At 43.1% G+C, this 17,487-nt stretch overlaps 1 protein-coding gene across 1 annotated transcript in view; it reads left to right on the forward strand.

Annotated features, from left to right (window-relative positions):
- Positions 1-17,487, forward strand: part of Tmem163 (transmembrane protein 163) — a 175,910-nt gene that overhangs the window by 106,398 nt on the left and 52,025 nt on the right. The window contains exons 3-4 of the mRNA XM_028771504.1: positions 6,111-6,154; positions 7,672-7,763. Of these exons, the coding sequence (XP_028627337.1) occupies positions 6,111-6,154; positions 7,672-7,763 (136 nt within the window). The remainder of the gene's footprint in view (positions 1-6,110; positions 6,155-7,671; positions 7,764-17,487) is intronic.

Raw genomic sequence — 17,487 nt, forward strand, 5'->3', positions numbered from 1 at the left:
CTGCTCTGAGTGCAGTGGCTCCTGGATGACTCAGGATTCAGTTTCTCAACAGGACGGGAGCAGACCGACTCTGTGTCTGCTCCAGCCCAGAGGACCAGGCAGGGGCAGAAGGCTAGAAGACAATTTTAAATAATCATTTCTCTCCTTCTACTGTAAGTTCCAGGGATTGAACTCATGGCTTGTCAGACCCCCTTGTTTAATTTTTTTTTTTTAATTTTTTTAAAGATAGGATTTCACTGTAGGGCCCAATCTAGCCTAGAACTTTCTATATAGCTCAGCCTGGCTTCACACTCAAAGTCTTCCTGCCATGGGCTCCTGAGTGCTGGGATTCCTGGTCAGTATCACCATACCTGATTTGGTGGTGATAGGAGGGCAGTTCTGTGCCACTGAGTCACACCTCAGTCCATTCAGAGATTTGCTTGAGCTATGCTGTCAGCTTTCAGCTTCCTTTCCTAGTGTCATCTCTCTTCTATTGTATTTGCCAGCCAACTTTTTGGATTGGGCTTTGTGGATTTCTTTGACCATTGTATTCTTTGCCTAGTTTTCCATGTTTCTTATTACTTGGGTATGTTTTCTGTGGGAGGGTAGAAGGGGAGAGAGACAGAAGCTCTGTCTGTCATGTTTAACTTTTACTCCCTGAGTGGCAGTGTTAATGGTCCTCTAAGGACTTTGGTTAAACTCAAATGAATAAATACTTTTTTAGCTCCAATTCCCAAGTTCAGTCTCTAAAGCCCATTCAGTAGGTTTCTTGTCACCATGCATTATACATATTCTGTATAATGTACTGTTGGGGCCAAGAAGATGGCTCAGTGGGTAAAGGCATCTGCCACCAAGAATGAAGAGTTCGAGTCTGAAGGCCCAGAGAGTGACTCCCACAAGTTATCTGTAACTTCCACAACCAGGCACACAGAATAACTAGAACAAAATTGATTTTCAGAATGTATGACAACAACTTTATATCAGAGATATTCAGGGTATGGTGTGACACCTGCAGGGCCAGGCCAAGGAGGACAACCTTGGCAGACAACATTCACACCATCTGGTTCTAGTGTTGATAGCTTTAGCTTTTAGTTTTGGGGAGGGGGCCAGGCAGGAAAGACAGTCACTCTTCTGGGTCACCGACACTAGTTTCATTAAAGTGGGTTTTTCCCTTGGATCTTTAATACCCCATGTGATATCAACATCTCCCTTGTGTGAGGAAAATTTTATCCCAGGACTTGGAACACTTTAATAAGAATTAGATAGTAAAAATGTCTGACGACAGCCCAGTTCTGATAATATACCATGGAAGCCACCACCCATACACAATCTGTGAATGACTAGGTACATCTGTTACTCTTCATTGCTGTGGTCAAGTGTCTGACTGCAACAAGGAACAAAAGCAACAGGAAGGAAGGCTTGCAGCTTGAGGTACAACTCATCATGGTCAGGAAATCATGGTGGCAGGATGTTTATGCATGTGTGCTTACATGTGTCTGTGAGTAGGCATACACATGTATGCATGTGTGTAGAGATCAGAAGTCAACCTTAGTTGTCATTTCTCAGGTTACCGTGCCCCATGTTTCTTGAGACAGGGTCTCTCACTGGCTTAGAGCTTGCCAAATAGGCCAGGCTGGCTGACTCATGACTCTCAGTGGTCAGCTTGTCTTCCCTTCCCCAATGCTGGGATTGTAAGAATACACCACCCAACATACCTAGCCTTTTTACATCGGTGGATTCTGGGGCACTGAATGTGGGTCCTCATGCTCTCTTGTAAGCATTTTATTAACTGAGCCATCTCTACAGCTCTACACAAAGTTAACTTATTCCTTTTTCCTTTGTGAGTTTAATACAATATATTTTGATCATATTCTTCAGAATATGTGAACTAAGTAGTTTCCCCCTCTCCATTGAAGCAAAAATCTTAACTTTGTAGTAGTTGATAATCTTGTTTGAGAGGGGTAGAAGATGGACTCTATTAAAGATTCTGTTGGAGTGAGTTAAAGCATAGAAAAATAAATTTTTTGACGTCTCCCCCACCCCCTCCATTGGTCCCAGGTCCTTTGAATCCCAGCTTCCAGCAAGCAAGAGAGGAGAGCCTGCCTCTGATGGTGGGTGATGGAGAAGTAGCTCTCCAGGGTGGGTTTGTTCCCCAGCTGTGGGGGAGGTGTTTGCTAGGCATCTGAGTGATAGAGACAGTCTAATTAAACCGAGATTGATTTATTAACGGAAGTCTACTGCTCACATAATTTAACAACTCCGAGGTGTTATGGGGCCCGGGGTATTGCTAAAATGTGCTAAGGCTCAAGATAATTATTGCCTGATTTTGGAGAGGATGACAGATGGGTCCTCATTGTCTCTGTAAATCTCACTGGCGATTGAAACGGGGCTCTTTGTTGGGTGTTGTACAGGGGTTCTTGCTGTTGGTCCTTGGCAGCTCCCTTCTGTGTTTCAGAGGCCCTTTGTCTCTGCTGAGCAGACCCTCCCTCCAAACCCCTGCTTACTCAGCTGCTGGCTTGTCTTTGGCTTGGCCTTAACAATGAATCTCCTGGGTCCCCTTCCATTTTCCAGCTGCTTTTCTGTTTGAATTTATTTTCGGCCAACATGCTATTTGGTCTGGTTTGACTTAGTTTAAAAAAAAATATCTGGTCTTTTTAACTTGGCCTGTATAAATATTTATTTAAGACTTATGTTGTGTGCCTTCTGTAATGTAGCTGTTAGTGATTCCCTTAATATATACATGACAGTCTGCCTTAGGACAGGCAAACTCTGGGAGGCGGGTCTGTCAGGCAAGGAGTGATGTCCTGCTGGTGTTTGTTGCCTGGATTTTGTGGCCCACAATCACACTCCTGGGAAATCTGAATCATTAGCAACCTGCTCATGTAGACCATGGGACCCAGAAGCCTACATGTAACAATGGTTTCCTTAACCATGTGCTTTCCTGTCAGACCAAAGCACTCATGAGCTGGCAGGACCTAAATATATGTTTGAACTCTCCTGCTAGTTTAGCTGGGACCTTTACTTATCTTTGTATGATATAGACAGATTTTTTTCTCAAATTAAATGTATCATCTGATTTGAATGGCTACATATGATGATTGCAAAAAATGTAGAAAACATGAAAAAATGTAGGAAAAAAAAACTTCAAATATTCCCATCCTTCAAAGATTATCATTTGAGGACACCAACAACAGGTAAAGAAGTGATCCCACCCAAGTCTACCTTGGTGAGCCAGTGAATTGTTTGGGGTTACTTAGGAAAGCATGGGGCACTCACAGGCAGCTATATCACTGAAAGTCTACCCCAGTATGTAAGGTTGAATACTCACAAAAGTGACAGGGTTCTGATTCCCTTTGGCTCATTTGCCCCACCTTGAGAAGAACAGCCCTCATAGGAAAGCCTTGCTTCCCAGCTGTCCACACAGCCCTCTCATATGGCCTTCAGTGTTCTGTGTAGCTCATGTGACCCATGTCTATCCTTCACAATGGAGTCAGCTCCTAGCTTACAGTCAGCATCTTAGCCCTGTGGTAGCTTTGAGTGGTGCTTACTTAGCACCCATGGAGCAACTTGGGACCTCTTCTATGCCTCCACTGGTCACCCTGAAACAGGCCTTGTTCTTCAAACAACTCATTCTTGCATGAGCAAGATTGGAAATGCCTCAGTAAACCCCTCAGTTTGGTGGTTGGGAAGATAGTTCCCAGTGGTCACATGCTTATTCAATGACAATAGGAACTAAATTTGGTCCCCAGAACACAAAGAAACGTTGTGTTATTGTAGTCTCAGTGCTAGAGAGGCAGAGACTGGAACATCCCTGGAGTGCGTGGACAAGATAACCTAGTCTACTTGGCAAGCTTCAGACCAGTGAGAGACCTTTGATTATAAAGCAAGGTGAGCCAGGTGGTAGTGCATAAGTTTATTCCCAGAACTTGGAGGCAGAGGTGGACAGATCTCTCTGAGTCTACAGAGTGAATTGCAGGACAGTCAAGGCTACACAGAGAAACTCTGTCTCCAAAACCAAACCAAACCAAACCAACCAAACAAACAAATAAAAAACCCAAAACAAAACATGAGATGGACAACTCTCAAAGAAAAACATTGGAGTTTTACCTCTAGCGTCTACACATGTACTCACGTACATACACATATACAAGGAAAGGAAGGAAGGGAGGGAGGGAGGGAGGGATAGAAGGAGGGAGGGAGGGAGGGAGGTAGGGAGGGAGGAAGCCTCTTAGTGTGATTTTCTTTACATGAGAACAGGGCCATCTGAACCTTTCTACCCTCTTCTGTTGGATTAATTCTTATCCTGGACTCAGGATGTACTCTGATTCAATTATGGGCCAAAGGAAATGAACTTATTTCTTGACACTCTTGATAAACTCCTCAGAGGCTACTGAGCTCTTCCATGTGGTGCTTGGGCTAATGACTGTTTACGGTTGTTTAGCAGCATGACAGGAGAGCTGGCCACAGTGGGGAGCAGTGGGAGGCGCAGAGGCTCCATGGAGGACCCTTCAGAGGACTCTCCACTCTCCATGCAATTTTGGCATTTTGCTCTTTGCATGTCGTCAAGGAATTAGATGGAGGTGATTCTTAAATAACACATCTCTCAGAAGTACCCCAAGTTCATTAGGACCCCACTGGCTCACAGTGCCCTGCAGCATGAATCATATTAATATTCTGTATGTGCTATCCATTATCCATCCACCTGGCAGGCTTAGATCACTCATGTGAGCGGGACTTCCCAGTGTAGTTCTGAGAGTGAATCATGGTACTCTCTCCTACCTGCTCTCTGTCTGTCTGCCTGCCTGCCTGTCTGCCTGCCTGTCTGTCTGTCTGTATGTCTGTCTGTCTGTTTTGTCTGTCTGTTTCTCTCTCACTGCCTCTATCTCTCTCTGTCTCTCTCTGTCTCTCTGTCTCTCTCTCTCTCTCGTGTGTGTGTGTGTGTGTGTGTATGTGTGTGTGTGTATACTTGTATGTATGATTATATTGTAGTATACATGTACATACAAACACAAATGTATATATAGGCCACAGAATAGCTTTTGAAGGTGTGACACTTTTTTTAATACTTAACATTATTTCTATTTATCTGTATATGTGTGTGCTAGTGCCCACAGAGGCCAGAAGAGGGTTTCTTATTCATTGGAGCTAGACATAAGGGGTGATTGTGAACCACCTGACGCGGGTACTACTGACAGGAACAGAATTCAGATCCTCTGAAGAGACAGTGAGTGGTTTTAATCACCTTCAACTGTGTTTTTTGAGACAAGGTCAATTATTCTGGCTTGGAGGTTATCAAGTAGTCCAGGCCAATCTGACCTTGAGCCTCAGAGATCCACTTGTCCCCACCTCCCTAGCACTGGGATAACAATCACATTATCATGCCTGGCTTTTTTCCTTTGGGTTCTGGGGTTGAAGTCTCAGTCTTGAAAGGCAGGCATTGAATCCACTGAGTCCTCTTCCCAGCTGACAGACAGTACACATTTAATTACAAATCTGGAGTAAGGATCCTTATATGTCTCACTGATAATAGTTTGGGCATCTACTTTGAATTCTATGGCCTTCCATGTAAAGACCTGGAATCACCAAAGAACTCAAGTACAGACCTTTTGAAGCCACAGTTCAACATCTGACAATCAGGTGGCTTCGTGGGGCACACAACGGGGCAGGGCCTTTTAACTGTGCACACCCATTGCACCAAGGCCAGCGAGCACAGACAGATTCAGAGTAGAAATCCAGCCAGACTTGCTAGTGCAGGCAGCAGGATCCAGGTTTCAGCTTCACCCTGAAGATTAGTTCCTACTTCACTGCTTTCAGTTTCTCAGTTTTCAAAGACACAGCAGCCAGGTGATTGACAAGTGCTTAATTGTTAGATTTGTTTGTTCAGTTTCCCTAAAGTTGGCTCCTGAATGTTTCAGAACACAGTGAGAAGGGGAAGTGTCATAGAATTTGAAAATAATTTCTTCTTCTTTTTGAACTCTTAGATTTTTAGACAATGATTTTAAAATTTCTATTATTCTCTTGGAATTTTCTCCTGGCGTTGAAAAAGTTGTATCTGGTGTGCTGATGAACTCACAAACGAGACACATGAGCCACGGGGCTGTCAATCTGAATGGTGTTTTCTTTCTTTTTAGCTGTCTCCGTCATGAGGTACAGCGCCTCTGCCTTCGGGTTTGCAGTAAGTAGCCTGAAATGTACTCACCACTGTGAAATTCTGCACGATTTCCTGAGCTCGTGACTCTTGCCTCAGTCATGAAACAGACCTGTGCTTAGCAGATACGAGATGAGGATGGAAAGTGTCACTTTAGTGACAACTTCTGTGACAATGACAACGTAGTAGAATTAAAAGCGTCAGCATGGAATATTTCCCAAGTACACATCTGGGGAGCACATGTTCTGTGAAGGGGTTGGAGAGGATGTTTTGGGGGAGTTCCCTCTTTGTGCCCTTCCAGGTTGCATGCAGGTTTGGCACACCTGTGTGGTGCAAATGATGGTACAGACAGAGACTTTGGGAGTTGAGATGGATTGTGGATTGTGACTTCACACTAGAAGTCAGTAGATCTGTAGCCCTGCTAAGGGGAGCTGAGTTTTCTGCCTGCCTCCTGGTAGAAATAGGTCCATGTAGGCAGGTATGCTGAAAACCTGAGTGCCTCAAGCAAGTTCCTTCCCTCCTTGTTGCAGAGACAGAGGGCATTGTGTACGGGGTCCCAGACCCACATCTGCCCTTTGTTGTAAGAACTTAATGTTTTGAGAGTGTTGCTTTGAGGGTGTTACAAATTCTTTTAAGAGTCTTATGAAGGATGTAGATAGTCCATAAAATTACACATGAGCACACTGGTAACCAGAACACAAATCACACACACACACATACACACACACCTAGAAATAAACACTCAACATGGAAAGAAATATACAAAAAGATATACATATACAATATACAACCAGACATAACACACACACACACACACACCCCTAGAAATAAACACTCAACATGAAAAGAAATATACAAAAAGATATACATATACAATACACAACCAGACATATAATACACACACACAGCATAGAAACATATCCACCCAGAAGTAAATACACAACATAGACACATATGTGCATGAACACACACAATATATATACATATACACACACAGCATATACAGACTCAGAATCCCCTCTCTCTCTCTCTCTCTCTCTCTCTCTCTCTCTCTCTCTCTCTCTCTGTTTCTCTCAAAGGCATAGAACTTTCTGTAGAAACATAGACTATGATATCAAACTGTTGGTAGACTTCCTGAACTTCCTGAACCTAGCTAGAACAGTTTCAGTGAGAGCAAGAACTGGAATTTGCACCCAAGTTTTTTACTTACTATGTATAGGAAAATGCCAATGCCATCATGCCTGTCACAAGATAAACAATTTCATGCATTTCAGAAAATAGTACTTCCCATTCTAATCTCCTGTCCCATATCTCCAGAGTTCTGGGATCCTGGGGCTCTCAGAACAGAGCCATCCGTACAAGGGCCACAGTATGTGATGCCCAGGGCTCCACCATGGACTTCCAAGTGGCTGCAAGAAGCATGCAGAAATGTACTCACTCAAAGATGCTTATTGACACTGTCTGGGCATTGTGCAGTTGACCAGTGTGTTCACAGTTGTGCCTTGCTGACCTGAGCACCACTAATGTCCTGTTTCCTTCTCTAGTTTGATGCCATCCTGGATGTGCTGTCTTCGGCCATTGTCCTCTGGCGTTATAGCAATGCAGCTGCCGTGCACTCTGCTCACAGGGAGTATATGTAAGTGGATTCCTCTTCCAGATTGCAGGAGCCTCAAATGAAGGCCTTGCCATCACTGTCAGCACAAATCCTCCTTCATTCTTTGTCCTGATGTTGACAAGAGGGTGCAAGTTGCCTTTGATGTTAGCTGGTGCACTGTCAGCCATGAGACAGGTCTTTCCTGGGATAGTCACAGGGACATAAAGAGCCTTTAAAATTTGTTCAGTTCTCTGATCTAGAATCTGGGGTGAATATGTTCTTTTCTGTCTCTCTATCCATCCATTCACCTACTTGTCCATCTGTCAATTCTTTCAGACATCCATCCACTTTTACATCCATCCATCCATCCATCCATCATCCATTCATCATCCATCCATCCATCATCCATCCATCCATCCATCATCCATCCATTCATCCATCATCCATCCATCCATCCTCCATCATCCATCCATCATCCATCCATCCATCCATCCATCCATCCATCTATCCATCATCAATCCATCATCCATCCATCATCCATCCATCCTTCATCCATTCATCATCCATCCATCCATCATCCATCCATCCATCCATCCATCATCCATCCATCATCCATCCATCCATCCATCCTCCATCCATCCATCCATCCTCCATCCATCCATCCATCCTCCATCATCCATCCATCATCCATCATCCATCCATCCATCCATTCATCCATCATCCATCCATCCATCCATCATCCATCCATCCATCCATCCATTCACTTCCCCCTCTGCCCTCTTCTCTTCTCTCCCCACTTTCTCCCCTGCTCCCTTTCTCCCATTCTTTCTCCTTCTTGGTGTCTCCATGTTCTTCCATGTTCTCACACATGCCAGGCAAGTCTTCCACCACCCAGCTGTATCCTCAGCTCATAAGTCACATTTGCTGTTGTTTTATGTCTGAAATGTTTTCTTTAATACATAACTCAATACCTAATCTGTTAATATTGACAATTTAATTATAAATAACCTAATGTAACACAAACCCATGCACATAAAACATGCACAAACATACAGTCATTTATGTTTTAACCTCTACTACTTGTTAGTTCTGAGACTGCATTGATACTTCAGTCCCCCATCTGGAAAAGTAGAAAAAGAGAAATTTCTCCTTTGCAGGATTTTCTTGATGGGCACATATGTTCCTACATGCACATGCATCCATACATATATACATACACATTTGTGTGTACATGCAATTGTACATATATGCATTTATATATGTATGAGTGCCCATATATCAGCACATGAAGAATTTTCCCTAGCCTTTGTAGGTTTTGGATAGTTGAACACCAAGGTTGACAAATGTTGCTCTGTGTGGTTCTGATGGTGCCAGAGAGAAGGGGCTAGTGAGTTTGTGTCAATGGACACTCAGACATGCAATGGTAGAGGTATTTCTTTGGTGTCAAGGGAATTCAGACAGTAATATATTTTAGGTTGAATGTGTTGAAATGTAGAAACTCCTGAAAGATGATAACATGCAAATCCATTAATGACAGCAAGAAAACATATCAGGGGGTTAAAAGGATGGCTCAGTGGTTGAAAGCACATATTACTCTTGCAGAGGACCTGTACCCATACTAGGCAGCTCACATTCCTTTGTAACTCCTGATTCAGAGGTTACTCCACAGGGACCTGCATTCATGTACACATATGCACATAATATTATAATAAGAAACTACATCCCTTAAAAAAGATTGAAAAAAGAAAACAAAACAATACCGAAAAAAAGTCCAAACTTCTTCACATGTGAAGTACACTATGATGTGTGTTATCTCTTATAACAAGTGTGGAGTATCAGACCTGTGACATCAAAGATGACACCATTTTAGATAGGGTTAATTATGAAAGTAAGTTGATCTTTTGGTAAAAAAAATTAAAAAACCAAATAGCAGACATTTTAATGTTATAAATTTTCAAATTTTTGGTTCTGTAACTTGGCAGGCACTACTGTAACCACCCAATTTATTATGCAGGGGTTTGAGGACTTTAACAAAATAGCCACAAAGCAGTCTAGAGAGACACTCTGGTCCATGCCAAGAGCTAAGCATCATTTTCTTAGAGTAACATACAACCCTTGGTTCTGCAGAGGTGTTACCCAGTTTGCCTTTAGCTCCATGCTTTAACTTGATGTGGGGATGAGGTGTAAGGGTAAAATTCACACCAGAGTACAAAGAGGAAGAAGAATGTCTATAGTTTACTAATTTAAAAAAAATGCTATGGGCTTTTTTAAAGCCCACATTACAGTAGTATGTTTGCCATGTGAGCATGGAGATCTGAGTTCAATCTACACAACCTACACACACACACACACACACACACATACACACACACACACACACATACACAGAGAGACACACAAACACAATTTGGATGTGGTGGTGCACTTGTGGTCTGAACTGATAAAGATCCTTGCGCTCACTGGCATGACTGCCTAGCCTAGTTGGTCAGTTCTAGGCCTAAGAGACCCTGCCTAGTAAGACAGTGTAGATGTAGACGATGCTTGAGGAATGAAACCCAAGGTTGTTCTATCACACACACACACACACATACACACACACACGTGCGCATTTTTATATCTTCACATATGTGTGAACACATGTACTCATACACATTTCATACAAATATTGATTATGTGCACGATATCAGAATATTTTGTGTATAGAGGTCTAAACCACTAAACTGTTTTTTGCTTTTGTGCTCTTTTAAATGCATCCGTTTGAATGGGCCTTGGGTTTTAATTCTGTCTAGAGTATAAAGAAAAAGTGTTGAGCTTGCCTTCCCTCTATTTTAGAGTTAATAATTCCAAGTTTGATTCATGTTTCCAGAAGTTGAGCTCTTCTTTCTTTCCTTCTCTCTCTCTCTCCCTCTCTCTCTCTCTCTCTCTCTCTCTCTCTCTCTCTCTCTCTCTCTCTCTCTCTCTCTCTCTCTTTTAAATCTTATTTCCTTTCTGTTAAAATGCTTTCTGTACATACTTCAGTCACAAGCTAATTATTGTGGCTTTTCGATAGATGTGAAGTCTTCCTGAACATTCACCAGGTAGCCTACCGGTTTCCCCAGGCCAAGTGATGATAAGAAGTGTCTTTGATTTCACTGTTTTCAATTTTATTTTATCTGTGTATGTGTGTTTATGTGGATGCAGGTGCACATCCACGTGCAGGTGATGTGTGTGTGTGTGTGTGTGTGTGTGTGTGTGCATTCCAACAGCAGAAGTTAACCTCAGGTGTTATTCCTCAGGAGGCATCCCTTTGTTTTTTGAGACAAAGTGACAAGTTTCTCTCTCTCTCTCTCTCTCTCTCTCTCTCTCTCTCTCTCTCTCTTCTTAAAAACTTTATTTTTTGAGATTATAATTTAATTACATTAGTTTCCCCTCCCTTTCCTTTCCCCAAACCCTCTCAGAGCTCACCTATTAAGCTAAACTGGCTAGCCAGTGAGCCTCAGGGATTTGCCTAGCTCCACCTCCCCGGTCTGGGATTATAGACATGGACTACCATATTTGGCCTTTTTAGAAGGGTCCATATACTTGTGTGGCAAGCACATCCCCAACTGAGCCATCTTACCAGCTCTGGTTTCACTGTTTTTAAAGATTCCCAAATGATACGATACATTTAAAACTGTCAGTTACCCACAATGCAAAGGTGGAGGTGATGCTTGAGACTGCTTGGGTGGTGGTTGTTCATTAGATCATTATCATGAATTCACTTGGAGATTCCTAATCTAAGGATTAAGCGATACTTATAATCCTCTATATCACTGGCTTTAGTTAACATTTTAATCTCTGGTTAAAAATTCATGAGATCACTGCTGGCTGGGAATATATTTGCATATTAATGAGCACAAACAAGCAACGAAGAATACAAATAGAAAAACCATTGGCTTTCAGTCAGTTTCAAGAGAGTAATATTGGAGGGAACTGAGAAATATCCAACTGGCTTCTACAAAAGGTCAGTTCTCTTACTTTTATGATTTGAAATCATAGCCCCAGAGTGAATCTTGAGTCTGGAATTGCCTGTGTAGAAGATGGTCGCCCTCCTGTACTTGGCCACATAAAAATGGAGGGTGCATTGTTTCTGCCTCACTACATTGTGTGGCCTCCATAGTTATCTATTGCTGAATTAAAAACAGCAGCAGCAACAACAACAAATCTTTTACAACACTCACGTAGCTTAAAATTTGATCTTTTGGTATGATGTTCACACGTGTGTACATGCATGTGCATACCTGTGTGTGAAGCATAGAGGATAGCCTTGGACGTTGTTCCTTGGGAACTATCCACTTGGTTATTATTAGACCAGGAACTTCACTAGCCTGACGCTCACCAAGTAGATTCAATTGGCTGATCACTGAGCCTCAACGAGCTGCCTGTTTCTACCTCCCTAGCCCTGGGATTGTGAGTTTGTACCACCACACCCCATATTTTTAAAAAACGTATTCTGAAAATTCAACTCTTGTCCTCCTGCTCCTACAGCACACATTCTACCCAATGGTCCATCTCCCCCACCTTCACATTGACCACATTTGAGTATGCATAGTTAAGTGGTCTTAAGTATATTCATGACACTGTGAACCAGATTTGTCATCCTTTAAAGCTGCACTTGATTTTAGCCAAAAAAGACTGAGAAGTAAGTCCCCTTGCCAGAAAGTCTATACTCATTGAATATTCACATTTCTTCTCCCCTAGGCCCTGGTAACACCATGTTACCATCTGTTTCCATGACTCAGATTGCATTAGATAACTCATAAATGCAGTTATACAGTGTGGTGAGAGCTACCCTGGGAAGGACGAATATCTAACCACTCCAGATGAGGAGTGAACCAGTGAGCGCAGTTGGGGTTTCTAATGGGACCATGAACAACTTGTGGATGACTAAACCACTATGATGAATCCTGTCAACTTGAAATGCTCTAGAATCACCAAAGAGACAGCTTCTGAACATGTCTGTGAGACAGTTCCTGATTTCCTTAACCAAGATGGGAAGACCCACCCTAAATATTGGGAGCACCACCCCATAATCTGGACTGCAGGCTGAGTACCAGTACCCTATGCTCTTGGGTTCTGTACTGTGGACACAATGTCACTAACTGCGTTCTAGTCCTGCTGCTATGACTTGCCCACCACAATAGGCAGCATTGCCCAACTGTGAACCAAAATAAACCCCTCCTTCTTAAATTGCTTTTGTGAGGTAATTTGTCACCACAGTGAGAAAAGTACCTAATAGACCACCAATAAAAATTCTCCACCTTCCCCAGCAATAGTTAACTTATACATCCTCCAAGAAGGACAAGTCAGGGCCCCATGAATCCTTTCCTGCCTCCATTACATGGTATTAGTGGCCCAGTGTAGCACAGGCTTCCTTCCTTCATAGTGTCACAGGTGCTGAGAGTTCAAGAGGGTGACACGTCATGCCTCAGTATGCCATGTATATGCCATATGTGTGTCATGTGTGTGCCTGGTACCCTTGGAGGTCAGAAGACGGCACCAGATTGCCTGGAACTGAGTTAAAGATTGGTGTGACCCGCCATGTGCATGGTGGGAATAAAACTCAAGTGCTCTGGAAGAATGTTCAAGGGACATGTGACCCCTACCGTAGAGTGTTCTACAACATGCAGTTCTTGCCACTGGCTTTCCTCAGTATACACTCTCCAGGCTTATCCATCTTGTAGAGTATGACAGTCTCTACTTCATGGCTGGCTGGATAATGTTCTATTTGGTGTATCTAGCCCATATCCATCCATCATTAGATATCTCTATTGCATCTACCCTTTTGTAACTGAGACCCACTCACTGTATAGCAGTGTGTCTGTGTCTCTCTTAAAACCAGTTTCCAGGTCTTCTGGAACTCTACTGAGTGAGATTGATAGATCATGTGTCAAGGAACTGCACATGAGCAAGTATAGTGCCTCCAGAAGTGACAAGACAGTGTTGGAGCCCTTGAACCCGGAGACATGGGCAGTCGTGAGCATTCAGTGAGGGTGCTAGGAAGGAAACTCTACAAGAACAGTGTGTGCACTGATTGCTGAGCTGTCGCTGTGACCCCTACCAGTCTCTTTATATATGAACTTATAGAAGGTAGATCTTTTAGGCAGAGTTCTCTAGAGGAGCAGAACCGATGGAATGAACATATATGACAGAGAGCAGTCACGAGGTGGGCTTACATGGTATGAGCTGGGTAGTCCAACAGTGGTCATCTGTATGCTAGAGGGCTGAGCACCTGGGAGCTGCCTGGTTTGTGAAGATGTCTGCCCAGGGTAGTGATACTATTTTTATGAAATAGCCCTTACATTCAAAGAGACTGGACCTCATGGCCACGTTAATAATACACCTTGAGGTCACTTGAGACTTGGCCTGACATCCTGCAGTGTACTCAACCTGTTGGTTTAACTTGCTTTTAAGAGAGCAATGTTATAACCAACATTACTTTCCTTGGATTTTCCATGTAATCAACTTTTACTACCTGAGCTAATTCATAGCTTTAATCTTAAATTATGTACTCTTCAATGCCCCTGACTCAAAGCGGGGTGTGTGTATCTGCATGTTATGGTAATCTTTGCTGAGAACAACCACCAGATCGGAAGCAATCTTGTACAACAAATATCTGCCATAAATGTTGAAAATAACATGGATACAACTGATAGCTTATGTTTGAAGTAATATTTTGTTTCCTGGGTACTTTGGGGTTAACAAGTTAAGATCAGCTGGAGTCTGTGACTTAATCCCTTATAAAACTGTCAAAGTAGTTTGTGACTTAATCCCTTATAAAACTGTCAAAGTGGCTGGACCACTAAGAGCACCAGCTGCTCTTCCAGAAACCTGGGTTTGATTCCTAGCACCACATGGCAGAACACAACTATCTATAATTCCAGTTGCAAGGGACCTAACTCCTTTTTCTGATCTTAAGGAGTACCAGGTACTCCCATGGTGCTTATACATACATGCAAGCAAAACACCCACATGTAAACATAAACAAATGTTTAAACAACAGCAAAATTTTGTTAAAGATGTCTATGGAGTGTCTTGTTCCTTCCCCATGGGATTCTTTCTATGCTGTTCAGTAAATACAGAGCAAAGGACTTTGTTAGGGACACAGGCAATAGAGACAGATATATACATGAAGGACAGAATATAGACAAGCCAGGAACCACAGAGTATAGACAGAAGACACAGGAAAGAAGTGGAGAACTCGTACTTTGGCTCACCCTTGGTCAAATGAATTCAAGGGGATGGGCTGAGCTTTGTTCCCTAATGCAACATGGATGCATTTTGGTGTCCCTGAGTCTATTTTAATGCATTTCATCAACATATCGTAGTAATCCCAGTCTGATCCTGAAGGCCCAGAAAATTCTCCATTGCTGGTCTTCAGTCCATTCTTGAAAACCAAAGAAGCTAGAGTCTGATGTCAGCTGAGGAGGGTACAGTAGCAGCAGAGTGTGGATAGATGCATTTATCTGCAGGAAGTGAAGCCAGGCAGGCACAGCTGTCCTTTTCAGGACTGTTGACTCTGGGCTGTAGCTGGAAGGAGCCTATTACTGTGGGGGAGGGAGGAACCTCTCCTACTCAGTTATCTTTCCCAAAATGCCCACACAGACCTGCCAGGATCTCTCCTTGTGTCTTCTGTCTATAGATTGCAGTTTCTGGCTTGTCTATATTCTGTCTCTCATGTGCATTACCTATTTGAACCCAGAGCCTCAACAATCAAGAGTAACTCCTATAGAAGAGCACCAGTTACACCTAGATTGAGGTTTTCAACATGTGCTAGGAGAGAAGCCAAGGGTCAAAGTCTGTTTGTAAGGGAGAGAGTCATCAGATATTTGAGTATCTGCTCTTACTATTGCTGTGATACAATACCTGAATAAAAAACAGCTTAGGGGAGAATGTGTTTATTTGGCTAACAGTTCCAGGTTACAGTCTTTTGTATTAGAGAAGTCACAGCGACAGGGACCTGTCACAGCCGGTCACATCACACTTGTGACACCTACAGCCAAGAGTAGAGAGAAATGAACGTGTGCGTGCTTAATGGCTCAACTCACCTCTTCTACTTTTTAAAAATAGAGTCTTTATTTTTATGTGTATGTGCGTCTCTGAATTTATGCATACCATGTGCATGCAGGAGATTACAGAGGCTGTAAGAGGGGCATCAGATACCCTGGAAGTAGAGTTTCAGAGAGATGTGAGCTGCCATGTGAATGCTGGGAACCGAACCTGGGTCCTCTTAGAACAGTAAGCACATTTAATTACTGAGCCATCTCTCCAGCCATTTTCATCTTCTCTACTCTTACACAGTAGAGAGCCCATGCTTATGCAATGGTCCCATAGTGTGCTAGCTCTTCCCACGTCAATTAAAAATAAAGATGATCCCTCACAGACACACCCACACCGCAACCTGATCTAAACAATTCCTCACTAAGACTTCCTTCCCAGGTGATGCTAGGCTGTAAAGTTGACAGAACCAATCATCACAATATCCAAATTGGTCTAGGAGGGGTGAAGGAAAATAGCCAGCTTAATGAACAGTCAAGATAGGCTAGAAGTTTATTGTTAGTATGAAATATTAAGAAGCGGATTCTCTAGCTGTATCATCCATTGGTACAGATTTAGACAGGCTCTTAGGGTAGGGATCAATAGTCAGGGATTTGTATTTGACTGGGTGCTGGCTACAGATGCTCTGTCTGGGATTGAAGTTAAAAATAGAGTGGACAGAATTCGGGAATGAGATGAGACAGGTATTAGTGTCATCAGGAAATGAAGGAGAGAGGCCAAGAAGTCAGAGTGACGAAGAGGAAGGTATGAGGACTGAAAAGATGGCCCAGCCAGGAAATTGTCATTCCATAAGCATGGGTTCAGCTACCCACCCCCCATCATAGGCCACATGTGGTCAAATGCATCTGTAACCACGAAACTGCTGGTAGGCAGAGCATCTGTAACCACAGAACTGCTGGTAGGCGGAGCATCTGTAACCACAGAACTGCTGGTAGGTGGAGGCAGGTGGACTTTTGGAGCTTTGTAGCCAGCCAGTCCGGCCAACAGATGAGACTGTGGATGAGAGGGAGAATGGAGAGACTGGCTACGAGCCAGGGCATGGCCACAAAGCTGCTCAAAAGAAGCACACACGCATTTGTACACTCATGCTGTAAACTCCAACGTTCAGCAAGTAGGGAAAGCCTGGTGTAACAGAATGTGTGGTCTCTTCTCATGTGTTTTAAAAATGGCTTTTTGATTTATACACGCTTGTTCAGACATACATGAGGACACAAAGAGGATGAGCATCAGGGTGATCACAGCTCCAGGAGAGGGACTGGGGCAAAGTGAAGGATGAGGAGGATGAGGACGAGGACAAAGAGGAAGTTTCTTTATATCCTTCCAGGCATGTCCAGGAGCATGCATGCAGCCCAAGAAGACATCACAAACCACCTGAAATACTATGAGAATTGTATGTGTTTTTTTTTTCCCAGTTACTATCCAATTGAGCAGTGACAAATTTTTCAAATATATTTTTATTTATGATTGTGTGGATGATGGGGGAGCTGCATGTGCTGTGGCATATATGTGGGTATCGTTGGGGTATCTATGATGTAACACAACACCGTGTCCTAAAGGAATGTGAGGAAAAAAGGGTTTCTTTCACTTTACAGTAGTCCATCATCCAGAGAAGTCAGGGAAGGATTCAAGATTCTCTCTCTCTCCTCTCTCTCTCTCTCTCTCTCTCTCTCTCTCTCTCTCTCTCTCTCTC

Source organism: Grammomys surdaster, unplaced genomic scaffold, assembly GCF_004785775.1.
Source record: "Grammomys surdaster isolate TR1022 unplaced genomic scaffold, NIH_TR_1.0 208, whole genome shotgun sequence".
Taxonomy (NCBI): domain Eukaryota; kingdom Metazoa; phylum Chordata; class Mammalia; order Rodentia; family Muridae; genus Grammomys; species Grammomys surdaster.